General features: G+C 42.2%; 1 protein-coding gene across 1 annotated transcript in view; it reads right to left on the reverse strand.

Annotated features, from left to right (window-relative positions):
* Positions 1-2346: 2346 nt before the first annotated feature.
* tubgcp4 (tubulin, gamma complex associated protein 4) overlaps positions 2347-19267 on the reverse strand; it is a 23801-nt gene continuing 6880 nt past the window's right edge. Inside the window, exons 7-12 of the mRNA XM_048617174.1 lie at positions 17250-17427; positions 12911-13018; positions 7948-8082; positions 6077-6193; positions 5212-5351; positions 2347-3533 (exon numbers count right to left, since the gene is read on the reverse strand). Coding sequence (XP_048473131.1) covers positions 3521-3533; positions 5212-5351; positions 6077-6193; positions 7948-8082; positions 12911-13018; positions 17250-17427 — 691 coding nt within the window. The 3' untranslated portion in view covers positions 2347-3520. The remainder of the gene's footprint in view (positions 3534-5211; positions 5352-6076; positions 6194-7947; positions 8083-12910; positions 13019-17249; positions 17428-19267) is intronic.

Raw genomic sequence — 19267 nt, forward strand, 5'->3', positions numbered from 1 at the left:
TCAGAAAATGATGAAGGGTCTAGGCCCGAAACGTCAGCCTTCCTGCTCCTATGACGCTGCCTGGCCTGCTGTGTTCATCCAGCTCTACACCTTGTTATCTCAGATTCTCCACCATCTGCAGTTCCTACCATCCCGGCCTGAAATGTCAGCTTTCCTGCTCCTCTGATGCTGCCTGGCCTGCTGTGTTCCTCCAGCTCCTCCATACCTTGTTATCTCAGACTCCAGCATCGGCAGCTCCTACTATTCCAGGGGAAATGTTTAATCCTGTCTAACCTATCTATGCTCTTCATAATTTTATTATCAATTATGTCCCCCTTTCAATCTCCTCTGCCCTCTGGAAAGGCTGTCATTGCAAGATGCAAGGAAGACAGTTAGTCATTGACTCCCCAAGGTACCCAACTATTCTGCAGTGTTTAGATTGAATCGTGATGCCCCCTGTAACCAAATATCCATCAGCCAGTGCTCTTTTGGGAGAAGTCTGTGCTGTGTAACTCTGACTCTAAGTAATTGAAGTGGTTTACTTGAGCTTAGTGCACCCTCTGGTGTCTAAATAATGCAACAACCATCAAAGCTGACAACGCTGAATGACAAAGGAAGTCCTGGCTAACTACTGTGGTCCCCCACAGTTACAGGGGTCAGGCTCAGCTGCGTTGCTGTTCCCGGTGAGAGATTCAGGAGCCTGTGCCTTCCCCTCTTCCTGCAAAGAAGTGCAATGTTACAGCAGTGACTGTCCTTCAAAAGTACTTTAAATCACAATCTCAATCAAACAGTAGCATCTGTGGACAGAGAATTAGAGTTAATGTTTCTGATGAAGGATCACCAGCCTTGAAAAGTCAGCTTTGTTTTCCTCTCCGCAGATGCTGTCAGAGCTGCTGAGTTTCTCCAGCACTTCCCTGTTTTTGTTTCAGATTTCCAGCACCTGAAGTTCTTTGTTTTCAATCACTGCCTCAACGTTTTTGCGTCTTTATAAAGGAGATATCTCAAATCACAGAGATCTCAGGGCACTGGAGGCCATTCAGCCCAGTGTACCTGCACTGGCTTTTGGAACGAGCACCTTTTCTCAGGTGCTGATCTCCTCCTTTTCCCTTTCCCCTGCATATTGTTTCTATCCAAATAATCGTTCAGCATCCTCCTGAATGTCTGAATGAATCTACCTCCACTACATGACCAGGAAGTACATTCCATACCCCAACCACTCACTAAACTTTTCCCTCACATTTTGCAAATCACTTTAAAGCTTTACCTTCTCGTTCTGCAAATACAAACAGCCATTTGTTAACTCATCGTGGAAGCACAACCATTTTGCAGCTGGGTGGGCTTGGGGAGGGGTTGTGCTCTGACACAGGATACAAAGATGGACAGGAGATTGGAAAGGCAGATTCAAAACATTGCTTTGAATTGCAACAGTAAAATAAGATAGAGCCCTCAAACACAGGGTTTAGGCAAGGGCCTAGTGGTATTATCACTAGACTATTAATCCAGAAACTCAGCATTCTGGGGGACTTGGGTTCGAATCCTGCTACAGCAGATGGTGGAATTTGAATTCAATTTTTAAAAAAATCTGGAATTAAGCATCTACTGATAACCATTGTTGGGGGAAAAACCCATCTGGTTCCCTAATGTACTTCAGGGGAGGAAATCTGGCCTACATGTGACTCCAGGCCCACAACAATGTGGCTCACTCTCAATTCCCCCTCTGGGCAATTAGGAGATGGATAAGGGGGAGGTGCATCTCTCGTGCACCAATTGATAAGTGGTTTAAATGCCCCACAATCAAGATGACAACGTAGTGGTTAGTACTGCTGTGTCACAGCATCAGGGACCCAGGATTCCACCCTCGGGTGACTGTCTGTGTGGAGTTTGCATATTCTCCCTGTGTCTGTGTGGTTTCCCTCCAGGTGCTACAGTTTCCTCCCACAGTCCAAAGATCTGCAGTTTAGGTGGACTGGCCATGCTAAATAGTCTGGAGTGTTCAGGGATGTGCAGGCTATGTGGGTTAGCCATGGTAAATGCGGGGTTATAGGGTAGGGGGGATGGATGCTGTTCGGAGGGGCAGTGTGGACCTGATGGGCCGAATGGCCTGCACCCACACTGTAAGGGTTCTGTAAGGTGACAGTGCAGGCTGCTGCTTTACGCAAACCAGCACCACAGAGCTGGGCTCATCCATAGGTACACACGGACTCAGTTTTATTTTGTGCTGGGTACAAAACGCAACAGGCTCACACTATTCTTGGGACAGCAGTGGGTGAGAATGGCCTGTGGAAAAGTAATATTAGTTATCAAAAAAAAAAACAGCTGGTGAAATCACACTGTGTTTAGCAACAACAACTCAATCACTGGCCTGTGAAAGGTTCTATAATTTTATTTTCTTGTTAGAGCAAGCCATCTCAGGAACAGATCTCTGTTGTTTCTTGCAACAAGCATATCCACAAAATTTACGACATGGTCAATGAGAAACGATCCCTTGGCATTGCCTTATTAAACACACCTCAGACACAGTAAAATCTCCTCATGGCAGCTATTCATGTGATTCCCAAATTAGGGACATTGTCTCTGGTGGGCGTTCTGATGCATTCTGGGGGTCGTGGGTCACATTTCAAACTCGCAAGTGAGGCAGAGACCCCACAATTTTGCCCAGTGGGAAACCAGAGACTGGACCAGAGAAGCAGGGGACAGGTGAGTGAATGCCTTGGGGACTGGAATCAATAGTCAAAGGAGAGTCGAAGCAGGAGGACACTGATGTTTCATGGATACCACACTCCTGTCGGCAACTGAAATCTGCACTCTTCCAAACAGCTCCCAGAAACAGACAGTGCAGGGATTCTCAACTGTCCATGGACTTTTTTTTAATCAGACCCGTCGATGTTTTGAGATAACTGTACAGAAATCTTGAAAGACTCAATCGCACTGCTGAGAATTTCATCATGAGTAAATATAAAATGAGTTTGTGGCACCAGTAAAAGTGGATCGGAGGTCAGGTCCTGTAAAACATTCACATCTCAACCTTAACACTGCCTAAGGTGTCAGGCAGAGGAGAACAGAAATAATGTGAACAGGATACTCACAACCACCCATCCAATAAAGTAGGGCATATGAGGATTTTATAAAGTTGCAGATAAAATATTTGAAATAACTTGAGTGAGTGACACACACACACACACACACAGACAGTTAGAGAATCAGAGGAAGAGAGAGAGAGAGAGGCAGAGAAAGTGAAAGCAGTCAAGGAAGACTAAGAAAAAGACAGAGTGAGAACGTGAGAGAAATTAGGTGAAAAGTCAGTAAAAGAAAGCTCACAAACCCTGGTCTACAAGTTTGTGTAAAATGGCTACAGGTTGAAGGTTAACCCCACAAAGTGTCCATTTGTGGTTGGCTTATACAAGGCCTTTCTGGGAGGGAGTGAGTTGCAGCCAGTCTTTGAGTCAGTAGATTCGTTTACACAAGTTCACTCCTCAGACAGGTGAGGATGCTGGTGAAGGTCAGAACCCAGCTGCTCCAGGAATCAATCTGTGCTCAGCAATCAAATGGCAAAACTGAAAAAAAAATAGAATGCTTTGTCAGAGAAACAAATGCTTTGTAGACTTATACAAGTCAAAACTGCTTTGCTTTTTGCTCAAATCTCCCAACCCCAAACCATTCTCCCTTCAGTTTCACACCTTCTCATTAAAAATAACACATGCTGGGACAGAATCCTACAGCTATCAGATGCTCTTCCCTACAGGTAGGGAAGAGGGAATTTGTTTGGTATAACAGGGGCAACAAAGTCAAGAAATTGTATCTGCTTGTATCTGACGTGTGTGTACACACAGAACACGGTATATGTAGACAGACACATTTTCTAGCAGGGTATCGTTGCATAATGATCAGGAATATATACTTGTCCGATCTTCCCCTTGCAAGTTAACAGTTCCATTTTGCCCCATTCATGCTGAATGAGATTGGCAAACAATGCAGTGATGAAACCATCATGGAATCTTAGCACAGCACTACACTAAGTGCATATATATCCACTAGGACAACATAATGTCAGACATGTATAGTGCAGTTCTATAGTAATGTATAAATACATGTGTTGGTTGCCTAGTGCTACTCCAGACATCTTTATCCCCCAGTACAGAACTACACCAGACATGTATTGATCCCTAGTACAGCACTACACTCAACACTGTAAAGACCATATCTTTTTATTTTTCTATATTTTTGATCATGGACTGACACGGGAAAAGGACTGTTTTTAAAGCCAAGAGTGGGGGATGGTGTTAACTGCAGATGAACTGGAGCCGGAACTGTGTATGAAGGAAGATTCAGCCAGCAACAAGTAGCTGATTGGTCTGTTTAACGGTGACCAGTTGTCAGTGACAAAGGCTTTCTGCTTATACAACTATGTGATTGGCTCCCAGGTAGCAGAACAGCTTGTGGGTGTGAACATGATGGCCCAGATACGTCCAGACCTCTGGAAAGGAAGGAAGCAATTTACTTTCTCTCACCAGTGATGTAAGCTGTTGCTTTTAACCAGTAAAGTCAGAGACTTTATAAATTGTGAAGCAATCGCTTTAAGCCTCCTGCAAGCAAGTGAAAGCAGCTAGAGAAGACAGACTAAGGTAGAGAGAGTCCTGACAATCTAAAAGACTCACCTCCGCAAACTCTGTATCTAGGGATCATTGAACTGCCTTCCCAGTTTTTCCCTCCACCCATAATACCAACGTTTTGTTGTCTGTATGTGTGCATAGGGTTTTTTTTTTTAAAGGTTTTAGAGTCTCACCTATCAGAGTAATGTGTCGACAGTTCATAGTTGTTTAGCTGCAGCTAGAATCAATTTGTAATAAATAGTAATTCCTATTAGGTACAGAAATCTGGCTCGCACTTTTTGTTAACCTGAGTCTAAAAGACAAGGAAATTGGAGATTTTGTGTGCTTTAATAAAATCTTTCACTTCTGCGATGGCCCGGGAATAGTGGTGCTTGATTGCCAGTGCACTCCAGTGAGGTGAGACAGCATGTATTTATTCTCTAGTATAGAACCACACCAAATGTGTAATTATCTTCTAGTCCAACACTATATCTGTATTTATCCCCTTGTACGGCTCTACACCAGATCTGCATTTACACCCAGTTGGAAATTATATTAGACAGGCGTACTGCACTGCACAAAACCAAGTATTTAACCAGTAGGTGATATTGTTGCTCTCTCTGTAGTGTCTGCTCTGTCTTACCTTCCCAGTGTGCCCCCAGCATGGGTATAATATTTATTGTAGTCAAGTCGCAGCAGAAGCTGAGCCAGGTCAGAGTTAATCTGGTGATTGCGAACACTGGAGAGGATCTTGAAAAGCAGGGACGATTGACGACTAAAGCCCTAGGATTCACCAGAACAAAAGGGAAAACAAATCAGCAGCATTCTAAAGGAGGATCGTCTGTGCTTTTAAATGAAAGACCTGAACTCATCAGCACCAGCAGTAATGATTAAACTCCCACTAATTTCCAACTGTTTTGCAGAGATCTCAGATTTCTGGTGCTAACATAACCTGTGGTTCTAACCTCAGTTTATTGACCACAACGTGAGCAAGAGAGAGGAAAAGAGTAAGACACAAGCAGCGACATGAAGGCAGAGAGGGAGGGAGGCCGGGGTGGGGGGGGGGGGGGGGAGAGAGAGAGACGAAAAGATGGAGAGGGAGGAAGTTACAGAAAAAGACACAAGTAGAAACATAAAGACTAAAGAGAGAGAGAGCGAGACAGAGTGGTGAAGAGGATAAAATGAATATTCATCTTCATTTACTTCCTTGTGCACAGAAAGATTTCAAAAACAGCAAACGAGATAATCAGTCTGTTTGCCCTTCTTGGGGTTGGTTCAGAGGGAAATGTTGGTCAGAATACCTTCTGCTTATTTTCAAATGCACCAAGGGATCTTTGAGAACCACCTGAGCAGGTTGAAGAGGTCTCACCTTAACATTCAAGAATCAAACTCATATGTACACAGGTACAAGAGCTCAGCTCAAAATCCAGCAGGAATCTAGCTCAGATGCAAGGAGCTAATACAGCCAGACACACACAGAAAGAACAATAGTTTACAATTGGTCTCACCGTCACGAGAAGCTCCAACTGTGAGCTACCACGTTCGTCCAAGGGCCCTGGGTTCTGACTGACCAGGGAACAGAAGTTATGGCACAAATCGAGAATCTCATTCAGACAATGGAACACCTGCAGAGATTGGGAAGAAGCATGTGGATGTCAGAAGCCTGTTCATTAAAATAAAGTGTTAGAATAGTGTTAGAAGTGTGGAAGCAGGCCATTTGGCCCATCGAGTCCACACTGACCCTTCGAAGTGCATCCCACCCAGACCCACCCCTTTAACCCTGCATTTCCCATGGCTAACGCACCTCGTCTGCACATTCCTGGACACTATGGGCAATTTAGCATGGCCAATCTACCTCACTTGCACTGTGGGAGGAAACTGGAGCACCCAGAGGAAACCCATGCAGACATGGGGAGAATGTGCAAACTCCACGCAGACAGTTGCTTGAAGGTGGAATCGAACCCAGGTCCCTAGCGCTGTGAGGCAGCTGTGCTAACCACTGAGCCACCGTGCCATCCTTGTTTTTCGAGATGCATACACATGGAGTTTTGAAAATCTGAATAATTGCCATTTGTTTGTTCCGCTCATCCTGTACCAGTCCTATCACAGAACACTCTCTTCTGCTCTCTCCTCCTCACTCTCTTTCTCCCTGGGCTCCCAACTTGCTATAAAACTGTGAAAACTCTAACTTCTCCCAGATCTAGTGAAAGTCATCAACAGAAATATGAACTCTGTTTGTCTCTCCACACGTGCTCCCTGACTTGCTGAGTATTTCCAACATATTAGGTTTTTATTTAGCCATATAAACACTGACCCAAACAACAGGACAGACGCCGGGAATTTTTCAGCGAGTAACTCATCTCCTGCCTCTCTAAAGCCTGTCCATCATCTACAAGACACAAGTCAGGAGTGTGATGGAATACTCCCCACTTGCCTGGATTGGTGCCGTTCCAAACACACTCAAGAAGCTTGACAGTATCCAGGACAAAGCAGCCTGCTTGATTGGTGCCACATCTACAAGCATCCACTCCCTCCACCACCGATGCTCAGTCACAGCAGTCTGTACTATCTACAAGATGTACTGCAGAAATTCATGAAGACTCCTTAAACAGCATCTTCCAAACCCACAACCACTACTATCTAGAAGGACAAGGGCAGCAGATACATGGGAACACCACTAGCTGTGAGTTCCCCTCCAAGCCCCTCACCATCCTGACTTGCAATTATATCGCAGCTGCTGAGTCAAAATCCTGGAACTCCCTCCCTAACAGAACTGTTGGTCTACCTACAGCACATGGACTGCAGTTGTTCCAGAAGGTAGCTCACTACCACCTTCTTAAAGGCAACTGTAGTGATGCCAACATCCATGAATGAATAAGATAGTAAAATTCCAATTTCTAGAATTTAAGGTAGAATCAGAACATTATATGGTACGAATGGAGGCCATTTGATCCATCGAAACTGAACTAATTCTTGGTACAGCAAGTAACACGACTCTCTGTTCTTTCCCCAGAGCCTTGTATCACAATTCACTGGATAAATTTGCTATTTTCCCCTCAATTCATCTCTGCTGATAATAGATAGTGTGTCCCAAATCTGTGTCCACTGCTTACTGACCGTTCTGCCACTAGAAACCTTTACTCCATCAAAACTGTTTAGCGTTTTCCCCAATTTCCCCAGCTTCTCCAATCACATGAGTCACAAAGTCTTCCCTCTCTGGTAATATTCCAGTAAATCTTTCCTACACTCTCTCTAAGGCCTTGACATCCTTCCTAAAGTGCAGCGGTTTGGAATTTAACACCGTACTCCAGTTGAAGACTAGCCTGTGTTTTCTAGAGGTTCAGGGAAATTTCCTTGCTTTCAGGGTAAGTGTACTCACCGGTTTAAGGAGGATGAATGACTGAGCCAGCAGATTACTCAAGAAACGATCATGCGCCAACCGAACGCTCTCGAAATCTCGGATGGAGTTTATCTCCTGGAGGAGCTGTGAAAACTGGGACTCGAGGACATCTACCTGCAATATTACAAGTTGCTAATTAGCATTGCAGGGAAACTTAAGTCTGGAAGTATAGCCTACCGATGGAGCTTCGAAGAACACCAGCTGCTAATTTGCTTCAGCCTAATGTTTGTGTTGGGAAATTTCACCTCTTAACCTTAGCGCTGGACACAGCTTTACAAGTTTCAATGTGAACAAATACAAAACCAATTATATTAAACATCAACAAAGAATCTAAGAGGAGAAGTAGACCATTCAGCTCCTTAAGCCTGATCTAATTCTGGCATTAGTTGTGCTTTCTTGTTTGCTCCAAATAATCCTCTACCCCTCATCGATCAATCAAGATCTATCGAACTCTGCCTTGGATATATTCAATGACACAGCCTCCAATGCTTTCTGAGGAAGCAAATTCCACAGGCTTACGACCCTGAGAGGGAAAAAAATATTCTCGCCTCCATCCCAGACAGGAGTCCTCCTATTTCGAAACTGTGTCTCCTAGTCATTGTCGAGGCGCTGCTCAGGATTATAGCTTCATTCTTCTGTGAGTGCACTGGATCTGTGCATCTCACAGACAGTGCTCTATTAGTGTGAATTCCTCCTATAACCTTCTGCACCTTTGTGCTGCAAGTTGCTGGTTTCGAAGTGATCTGGTCTGTGAGGGCAAGAGGCAATTGGAGAATTCGGTGAACAGCAGGATTTACACTGTATCTCCTTAATAATGAGGATTGAACAATCGAGACAGAAACTGATGGTGGAGGAAGGCTGATTAGAATCAGGTCAGGTAGAAAAAAAAGGGGAAAACGATTAGGATAAAAGAGAGAGCGAGATAAAGAAATAAGAAGAGATACATCCAAGTGGCAACTCATCACACGAGTCCATCAGAGAGTTTCAACAAGCTACCCTGACAGTGAGCTGTGCATCACATCTGTAGATAACAACACATACATACATTCCAGGAGATATGATCAGGAGTGGAAAACAGCATCCTTATTTCATAGAATCCCTACAGAATCGCTTGACTGTGGAATCAAATCCAGGTCCCTGTGAGGCAGGGATTCTAACCACTGAGCCACTGTGACTCCCTATTTGTTTCCTCATTAAAGGTTGGGAAGCTGAGGAAATTGAAGTGCTTCAACAGCTGGCTGAAATAAGGTCAGCCAACTCTTTCAAATACTAGAAGAGCAAACCTGGGGTCTAACTTGTTGTGTACACTTTGGTGTCACATTGTGCATTTTACACACAGCATCCGTGCAAAGATTAATAGAGATTTAGAGTTCAAGTGACACATTTTCAAAGATGCAACACAATTTCTTTCTGTTCAAGCTCAGAACAAAAAGTAAATGGTATGTGCACATATAGACGTGTCTGCAACACATGCACTGCAAATACAATTCAAGATGTCTTAATAATTGTAAGACATACTTTGCTGCATGAATTGATTGGATTTGGTAAATCCCTCTGTGTGAAACAAGTTTGCAGAATTATGTAGTTGACTAGCTGTCATCTTGCTCATAGTTCCCCACAGTCATGATGTTTCAGTTATTAATGTTTTGTGCCACTACGTCCCTCAGGGTTATGGTCCAAACAGGCATATCCTGCAGTCACTTAGGGGCTAATTACTACTACACTAAGTTGGCAGCTCACTCACTTCTGCCTTTGAAGAAAGACCAGGCTCTTTAATTCTTATTTTGTTTATCCTTTTACACATTGTCAATTGTAATTTGTTGATTTCTGTACAAAGCACAACCTAAAGTGATATGTGATTGGAAATAGTCATATACACTCCTGTACATGTGCTGCAAAGTGAACAGGTAGTCTGGGACTCTCTTTAAAATCATCTGACAGACTCCTTTTAGAACCATGTAATTTCAATTAATTATCAATATATTGAAATTGAGATCAATTAATGGTCAGTAAACTGACCGTTTCATGTTTGTTAATATACAAGTAGTTAAGGTTAAAGGGGAAACAGACAATTTGTCTAAAAAATAAGTTTAATTAATTAATTGATAGCTGGCTATACAGGTATAAAGGCGGAAGAACTGGTATTGAGGGAGAGAGCTACTATATTGGCACAATCAATAAACCAACCAGATTAGAATCTAACAGCATTGGTAAGGGAAGGAGCAAATTAGTACAGATGCTGGAATTTGTACTGAAAACAAAAAATGCTGGAGATCACAGCGGGTCAGGCAGCATCCATGGAGGGAGAGCAAGCTAACGTTTCGAGTCTAGATTTCTCTTCATCAGAGCTCTGATGAAGACAGCTTTCTAAAGGTGGAGATTGAAAACCATGTTTTCTTTCAGACACAAGATTTAATTGGAGTTACTTTGGAGACGAATAGATGAAACTCATTGTAAAAATATTGGGCTATGGCTTCTCACCAACTTTTGGTGAAGCTGAATCTAATGATCTCTTGAAAATGATGTGGATACATGAACACAAGTTGTGTCTTTACTAAGAAAAAAATCAAGGCACTGTCACTTCCTTTAAGTAGGATCTGGTGTAAAGTACTTTCAGAGTGAGACGCTCAACAACTGGACACAGAGGGAGGTTTTAAAATCTATTAAAATTTATGGACAAATTCATAAGAAATATCACCTATTTAAGGCATTCAAGGTATAGTCAGACTCCAATAAATTTAGAAATCTGGATGGTGATTCTATAGAAGAATATATCAAGGAGTTTAACAGATTATAAACAAAATTGTAAATGTTCTATTTGGAAAGATCTAACTCAATGCTGCCATTTAAATTATTAGATTGTGCCAAGGTGTGGTTCAATACCTAGTGTTAACTGGAGTTAAATTTTCTACAGGAAACATGCTTTTGGAACAGATGTCAGAAACCTGAACAAAAATTCCTGGGAAAACATTCACTCCCATCCGCCTTCATTGTTCAAAAGGCACATTCAGCAGTAAAACAAACGACAAATTCAATGTTAACGACCTTTCAGGACCATCTGGCTGCGGAATTCATTAATGAATGTGCAAGAAGAATTGTACCCAGAAGGAATGAGGATAGAGACACTTTTGGTAACCAGAAAGACAAAATGAATTGTGGAAACTTTAACAGCAGAATTAACTTCAAGAATGCCTGGGGAATGGTCAACTGGTTTTAAAATGCAGCTCTAAATACCATTATGCAATGAATCGTTGGAAATGGAATAACAAGTTTTTGACATGATACATTACACAAAGGTTCAGAAGATTCAGAAGTTGAAGGGACTGTTCAGGCAGAATGAACTGTACTGGTTACAAGAAGCTTCAGCCCAATAATGAAAGTTTCAGTCACATATTCATTCAACTGTGCTCAGTTGAGTAATGAATGTACATACATAGTTTGCAGAGTGAATTTGGTTAAAATGTTTGAACAATGGCGATCAAAGTAAGGTTAAAGATTTTGAGAATTTGTATTAGATTTGGAGCTGACCACATACTAAATTCACTAAAGAGTCATAATTCTACGTAAAATAACTGGGGTAAACCACTTTATCAGCACAACTGTTGAATCAAGTGAAATATTACTGTTGGACAGGCTGCATATGTAAAGGCTCAAATAGAAATGGATATGGAATACTACGAGGTAACTGTGGGAAGTTAAGTGGATTTGGAGTTTGTACAATCTAGACATTATTGCATTCTTGTGATGATGCTTCTCCAATTAAAATATTAAAGAAATGTTAGTAGCATCTGGGAATAGGCACTTTAGTGAAAAACAGATTATTGTAGTTTTAAAACTTTGAAAATTTTCCCATCCATCTTCTCATAAGCTAAAAATACTACTAAACGATGCAGGAGGAAAGGACACTAGTACACTAAACTGTAGGCAAGATCTGTGATTGATGTGACATCTGTTTAAAATAAAATTGAAGGACACTATCACATCCTACATCAAGTACTGATGTAGCAAGTGGGGAAACAGCTGACAGTGGGACAGAAGTGATGGACTGGTACCAATAAATTCTCTGTACAAAGAAAATCTATGTTTCTTAGATTCTGTTTGACCACCCAAGTTAGAATCTCTAAACACAGATCAGAACTTTGCATACCATGCCCAGATGCATTTCTTTCTTTATTTTAACAAGATTGTTCTGCATTCCTAAAAAAAAAATTGAAATGTGGTGTCTAAAACTTGGGAGAGAGACACGATTTTTTTCTGATTGTGGGCCTAAGAACCTAAGAATCAGAATGGTCAAACTGAAGAAAAGATTTTTTTGTTCCTACACAGTGCAAAGGGGCAATGTTTTGGTTAGTTGACAGGGAGTTCAAAACAAGCGACTGCAGAGAATTTAATCCATCTAGTGTGGGCCTTTGGAATGTAACAACCATCCAAACATTGGCGTGATTGTCAGAATAGGAACACTGCAAGTGGGGAAAAGCAGAACTGGGTGACTGTATTGTCCTAAGAGTATAAATTAAATGACACGACCAGTGAGGGAGTGACTGGCTCCAACCGAAAAATATCCTATAACATTATAGGATATGAAGGGATAATCATAGGGGATAACAATTAAACAAGTCATGTTAAGTATGGGGATGGCTACCTGCCAGTTCCTGCTCGTGGAGCATCAGTTGTTGTTTTCCTATGAAATAAAACAGTGTATAAAAGGAACATCACACAAGCATGGCACCAGACAAATTAACCCTGCCCAACCACCCCACTCCCACCCATACACATCAGGTTCCAACTGAATTCTCGACATTGGCCCGCAAAGGATTAAAAGTATTTTATTCTTAACTAATCCTTATTACGCAAGATGTCTATTTTACACCTCTGAGGTTGCAAGTCCAGGTCTTTGAGTTGCCTAACCCTTCCCAGCATGGCCACTGCGGCAACGACTTGCCTGTGGGAAGCACTGACTCCTTCCGTACCTCTCTGCAGCCGGTGCCGTTCCTACCTGCGGGGAAGAGCTACGTGGAGTGCTGTAACACAATGAGGAGCGCTGCATGCCCTGAATAGGTGCGGAAATAAGTGTAATAAAATCAGTACATACGGAAGTCAGGGGCCACAGATAAAGTTGCTGTTATACAAGAAAACTAAAACACTCTTATATTCTCATGCTAAAAATGATTTTGCAATTGGACAACAGTTGCTGGACAATCCAGACTGTGTTAAGAATTATACTAACAACCAATTTAAGATCATCAGTTGAGTTTGCAATGTGGGTCTTTTATGCTTGCTGGAAGCTACATATATGAAGGGATCTGCCGTCTTTGGGGAAAGGGAATATGTCCAGGCATCCTGCCTTTATACATTAAACAAAAGACTGGTCCCTGGTGTAATCTTCATGGCAATAACGTGGCCAATCAGCTCCCTCTTCTAATGCAGTATTAATGACTGCTCCTTTGAAATTTTGCATTCTTGGATCTGTCCTGATGAGTGCAAAACAAGGAAGTTCTAAGGCATATTTCTTTTTTCCAGTTCTAATCAAGTTCTGTCCACCAAGCAGCTACTCCTATATTTGTTACAGAAGGTAGGATTTTTTGGGAGCATAGAATAAGATGAGCATCCAACCCATTGGAGATGTCCACCTTCAGCATCCATACATGGCTGCCTCAGTCATGTCCTTCCATTGCAGCAGCAAGATCACTGTGCTCCCATCCTTGCTCTCAGGAAAATCAAGCAGGTTCCACAATATCTCTCACTTTCCTTTATTCAAAACACAGGGTCATACACTGTCCCTAAAATCTTGTGTCCTGCCGTCCTTGTCACTTGTGATGTTAACATTTTGGGTGGTGGAAATGTGAGAGAAACAAAACACTCTAAAGCAATTGAGCAGTTGCCTTGAGTCACTATTTCAGGTGTATCAATAATGTTCATTCCTAATCCCTCTAAGAAAAGATGAGAGAAAAAAAAACTGTCCACTCTTCAGCTCAGTATCTTTTTCGATCGATACAGAACAAACTATTTATTTCTTAAAAAATCAAAGAACTGCAGATGCTGGAAATCAGAAACAAAAACAGGAATTGCTGAAAGAACTCAGCAGGTCTGACTGCATCTGTGGCCTATTTGTTTTCCCCATCTCTTGCACATATTCTGGGGTTGTGGGAGGGGAATTAGATTTCTAGATCTAGATTGATATTTGTGACTTTGAATTCTTCTGTTCTATGCTTACGTTAGGAAAACTGTCCACTTTAGTTCTAGCTGTTGTTATATTGGCAATCCCTCCACACGTTCAGTTTTCTCCCAAATGAAGAGAACGAGTACTGGCAAGCTTTTCAAAAGTGAGAAGTTTTACAACAGAGATTAACTGTGATTAACTCTTTCCCATAGGAGCTGGAAGCTAGGTCAATTTTTCTAATGTGTCTAATCCAGGGGCAACATTGTCAAGTGAAGATGATCAATAGAGGGATCTGCTAACAGCATCCCAGACTTACCACGCTAGACTCCAATAACCAACAAGATTAGTACTGGCAGAGGAAATGACTGTTCGCTTTTGTTGATAAGGGTCTGCACAAATAATGTTTGAAAATAAAATTGCTTGTTCACTTGACTTCCAGTTTATGATCTGCTTCATGAGAGCTAAGAGGAGGGGAAGATAAAATGACAATTGTAGAAGGGAGGGAAGTACAGGTAGATATATGATCGTGTCTTCTGCCCAAGCCCCCGTTCCAAATCTTTGGAACTAGTATAAGCAAGATGGCGATACTAATTATTTGAATGTTGACATCATCTTTTCACCAACTTGGATTATTTGGATGAAGATCTGCCTGCTGTAAGGGTTCTGCATGAAATGAGTTTGGGGAGCCTTGATCCACCACTGAACAGATTTCCACACCAAAAATATAACAAACTGGCCTGAATTTGATGTTGAAATGTCAATCGTGGACACAGGAGAGCTAACAGGGGGAACAGGAAACCTGTTATAGAAAATCAACTTCAGTGAGAACAAACAAACTGGCAAGACAACATTTCATCCTGCTTCCTACCTACAAATTCCGGCTTTCAAAAAATTAATTCGTGGGATCAGGACATCGATGACAGACAGGGCCCTCGATTTAATATCTTATCCAAAAGATAGCATTGGCAACAGTATGATTCAGTACGATTTCCTGGGCTCTTTATGGAGCTGGCCAAAACCATTCCCAGCAAAAGCACAGGGCCGCTTACCAGGAAGGGGAACCTGACAACTGGTGCCTTCTGTTAAGTTATAAAATTGACCAAATAAACAAACAGTTAGTTAATCTATCCAGTGCGAATCAGTGGAGAGCTTTTGGTAATTATAAAAAAGATTGGGACACACATTGGGGTGGAGTGATTCCAGTAGATCAAAAATGTCAGTTGATAATTCAGCTATTTGGCAGATTGATTGCAGTCAGCTCTTTTACAGGGTGTCAACATTGGTATTGCACATAATAACTCTGACGCCAGTTACATTTGATTAAAAGCTGCCTTATGTTCAAAACACAATTGTTTCCGTGGCCACGAATATCCCAGGCAAACACTTGACACAGTCAGTCTATCACAGTGATAATGAAGAGTTCCGGTCAGAACCTAATTTTGTTTTGATCCAGTCCACGGTAAGATCTTTAAGGGCTTCAGACTAATGTTGCAACACCAACATTTGCAAATACTGTGTGAATGGAGTGTGCATGTGTGCACACTCTAATTGTGGTTGACAGTAGTTTATCCAGATTGAAGAAAACAGCTTGGGATCTTGTGAATGGGCAGGCAATATCACAAGGCTATTAATCCTGTATACCAATACATGAATTAAATCCCACCATGCAGATAGTGAAATTTGAATTCAACAAAAATCTGGGATCATGTGACATGATATCTCTGAACAGATTAATTAGAAAATATCTGGGATCTTGTTGGGTAGTATAGCTTTCCTACCTCCAAACCAAAAGCTGTGAGGTATGTCATAACGTGTCCAAACAGGTCATTACCTATGTACCAGCTTCCACCTGGGAGATGTTGGTGTCTGGACAGGTGATGGCCTAGTGGTATTATTGCTGGACTGTTAATCCAGAGACCCAGATAATGTTCGGACCCGGGTTCAAATCCCGCCAGGGCAAATGGTGGAATTTGAATTCAATAAAACGTCTGGAATTAAGAGTCTAATGATAACCGTGAATCCATTGCTGATTGCCAGGAAAAATCAATCTGGTTCATTAATACCCCTTAGGGAAGGAAACTGCCATTCTTACCTGGTCTGGCCTACATGTGACTCCAGACCCACAGCAATGTGGTTGACTCTGAACTGCCCTCTGGACAATTAGGGATAGGCAATAAATGCTGCCCAACTAGCGACACCCTCATCCCATGAACGAATAAAGGAAAAGCCTGGAAGGGAAAAATAGCCTGCACTTATGCTGTACAGGGTGTTGTGAATAAATTCCTATGGTAAACAGACTGGATCCACCTCCTCATTATTTCGGCAGAAGAACGTTTGCTGATTTAATATGCACTGCCTGTGAGTTATGAACTGCAAATACAGAGTTTACAATTTGGGTGCAAGTGTGCATGGGTTTCACAAGGAGTAATACATTTCGCAACAGATAAGAAAACGCCCCGTGAACCCACATCCATCAATCACAGGCACCACATTTATATCAGTGGGGAGGGGCTCAGAGAAGCAGTCATGAAGCATTTTTGAGATGCCAGATGACCTGAATTTCACTGTAATACCAAGTGCTCCCTGTAACACACCTTTCCCTCTCTTTGCATTCAACTGAATAGTATAAGAGGCCACAGCGGGACTTAAAATCCCTTTGCCGCAAATCACTGGAAATGAAATTAAAATGAAGCTTGTGCAAGCAATAACACATGGAATGATCCAAAACATTTTCCATATGGTGCAAGAGGATGTATATTTCATAGGAACACAAGAATGCCCCTCGAACCCATTCCATCATTTAGTGAGACCATCCTAGCTCCACGTCCCTTAATAAATAATGGCTAGAAAATGTACATCAAATTGAATTTAAAAATGATTGATCAAGCTGGCAGCTCCTACTTTTTGTGGGAGGATGTTCCCACATGTCTACAGTGCTTTTCTCAACTTCTCTCTGATTTTAAGATTACCTTATTCTTGAACCCCTGGTTCTCTTAACCTACCCTATTCATAATCCTAAAAGTTCTAATAAATTTCTCCTTAACCTTCTCTATCCCAGGGAATACATGCCTTGTAACCGTGTATTATACTGCGCTGAAGGTGATCATTTATTCTGTGTTACCTGGAGGTAATACTGCAGGTTATCCACAAGGAAAGCCATATGGTTCCTCAGTCTCCATTTGGTGGCATCTGACTTGTTGGAGGTGAGGTGTTTCCGCTGCATCTGCACAGCCCAGCAATGCTGCAGCTCTGCCTGAACTCGCCTCACACTCAGCAGGTACTTGAAGACAATGTTGTATCTGCGAGAGAAAACGAGAGGCAGAGTGAGAAACACATATGGAGTCCAGCATTCGAGTGAATCTTTTTCCATTCTGTGGCAGGTAATCAGACCCACACTCTTCAGTGCGGTACTGAGGAAATACTAAACTGTCAGAGGTGTCTTTGTTTGGGTAAGACATTAAATCAAAGCCCTGTTCCTACTTTCAATCAATGTAAAAGTTCTCACAGTACTGTTGCACAGGAACCAACATGTCACAAACTTAGACTTTCTGAAAGCCAATCTCAGAGCCTGTAGATTGAATCAAGCTAAGTAGATAAACAAAACAACCCTGGGCAGATCCAAATGGAGATGTCTCCATCCTGAAGCAATGTCAACATTTCAGGAGAACAGTCAGGTTCTTACAGGACAAGCAAATATTTCTCAACCCCATTCTCCTACCTTCATAACCCTTGATCTCCCTACTAATCTAGAACCTATGTCCTATCTACCTATGTCTTAAATACACTCAATGACTTAGCCTCCACGCCCTTCTGCAGCAATGACATCCTGCAGCACCCACCAACCTGGCTCCCTACAGCCCCACCACCTTAACCTCACACTTACCTTACGTATTTACTGTGAGATAGTAGCTGTCAAAGTGTCTGCTGGTGATTCTGGACCTTTAAATCTCAATATGCAGCAGCTGGCTGCTATGAAAAGGGGGTGTGCTTTGCTTCCAACCCTCCCCCCCACAGTTTTACACTATGAAAGAACTGTCAGAATGAAAGCACGGCTCTGCATTTCTGAAGGAGCTTGGAATGTGAATCTCCTGTTAGAAATGCAGAGCTCACTCCTTTTACAAAAAAGAAGGGAGGAGTATAATCCACATGAGTTTGCTATTCCTCAAAAAAATCAGTCTCATGTTTACCAGAGCACGCTGTGAGCTGCATATAATGTTCCATTTTCCTCAGACAGTAACAGCAGATGCAGACATCAGAAAGCCAATGGGTTCTGAATTATCTAAAAATGTCTTGACAACTTCTGGTTAGTTCCTACCCCGGTGACCAGGGCTTGTATGGGGCGGTGCGGCGGTGCAACAGTGAACCAGCAAGCCTGCAAACAGAAAGCATTGAAAAATCTCTCACTGTCTCGCTGTCCTGTCTGGAGGCAATAGAAAGTCTTCAGTAATAGCTAGCTGCCTTCCACTCACCTTTCTCTGCAACTCCTGCTGAAAGAGGAATAGCATGCCTTTAACGAGAGTGTAAGGACAAATTCTCAACCAGCAAATTAAAGACAGCATTGGTGTTCAAGCAACATCATCTCACTGTTAAAGAACTGAGAAGGAATTGAAAGGACAACAAAAAAGGCAATTCATCCAGACTGGTGCTATCAAACTGTGTTTCCCCAATTTTTTTTTCTTTTTTCACCCTTAATATCCATGCCTTGTCTGCCTTTGTGTATCTGTCTGCCTTTGGTATTTGGTGGCAAGGGGGGAGGTGAGGGTAGCATTTAAGCCAGTATAGAGATATGCTGTAAAGTTGTACAGCAGCAATTAACATTTCCTAACTCCTTTGGTTAAGGACAATTTGTCTGTAATGAAAGTTAATTTCTTGCTAAATACAGAAACCTGGCGAGTGTTTTTTCTTCCGGAGTTCATCAGTAGGAAAGATTAGGGAATTTTAAATCTTTTCATATTTGTGATGACTCCTTGGACAAGGCATTGGGGTTGAATTCCAAATCACTACCACTTCTGAGATAGTAGGAACTGCAGATGCTGGAGAATCCGAGACAACAAGGTGCAGGGCTGGATGAACACAGCAGGCCAAGCAGCATCATAGGAGCAGAGAGGCTGACGTTTCGGGCCTAGACCCTTCATCAGA

Source organism: Rhincodon typus, chromosome 36 (assembly GCF_021869965.1).
Source record: "Rhincodon typus isolate 14 chromosome 36, sRhiTyp1.1, whole genome shotgun sequence".
NCBI lineage: Eukaryota > Metazoa > Chordata > Chondrichthyes > Orectolobiformes > Rhincodontidae > Rhincodon > Rhincodon typus.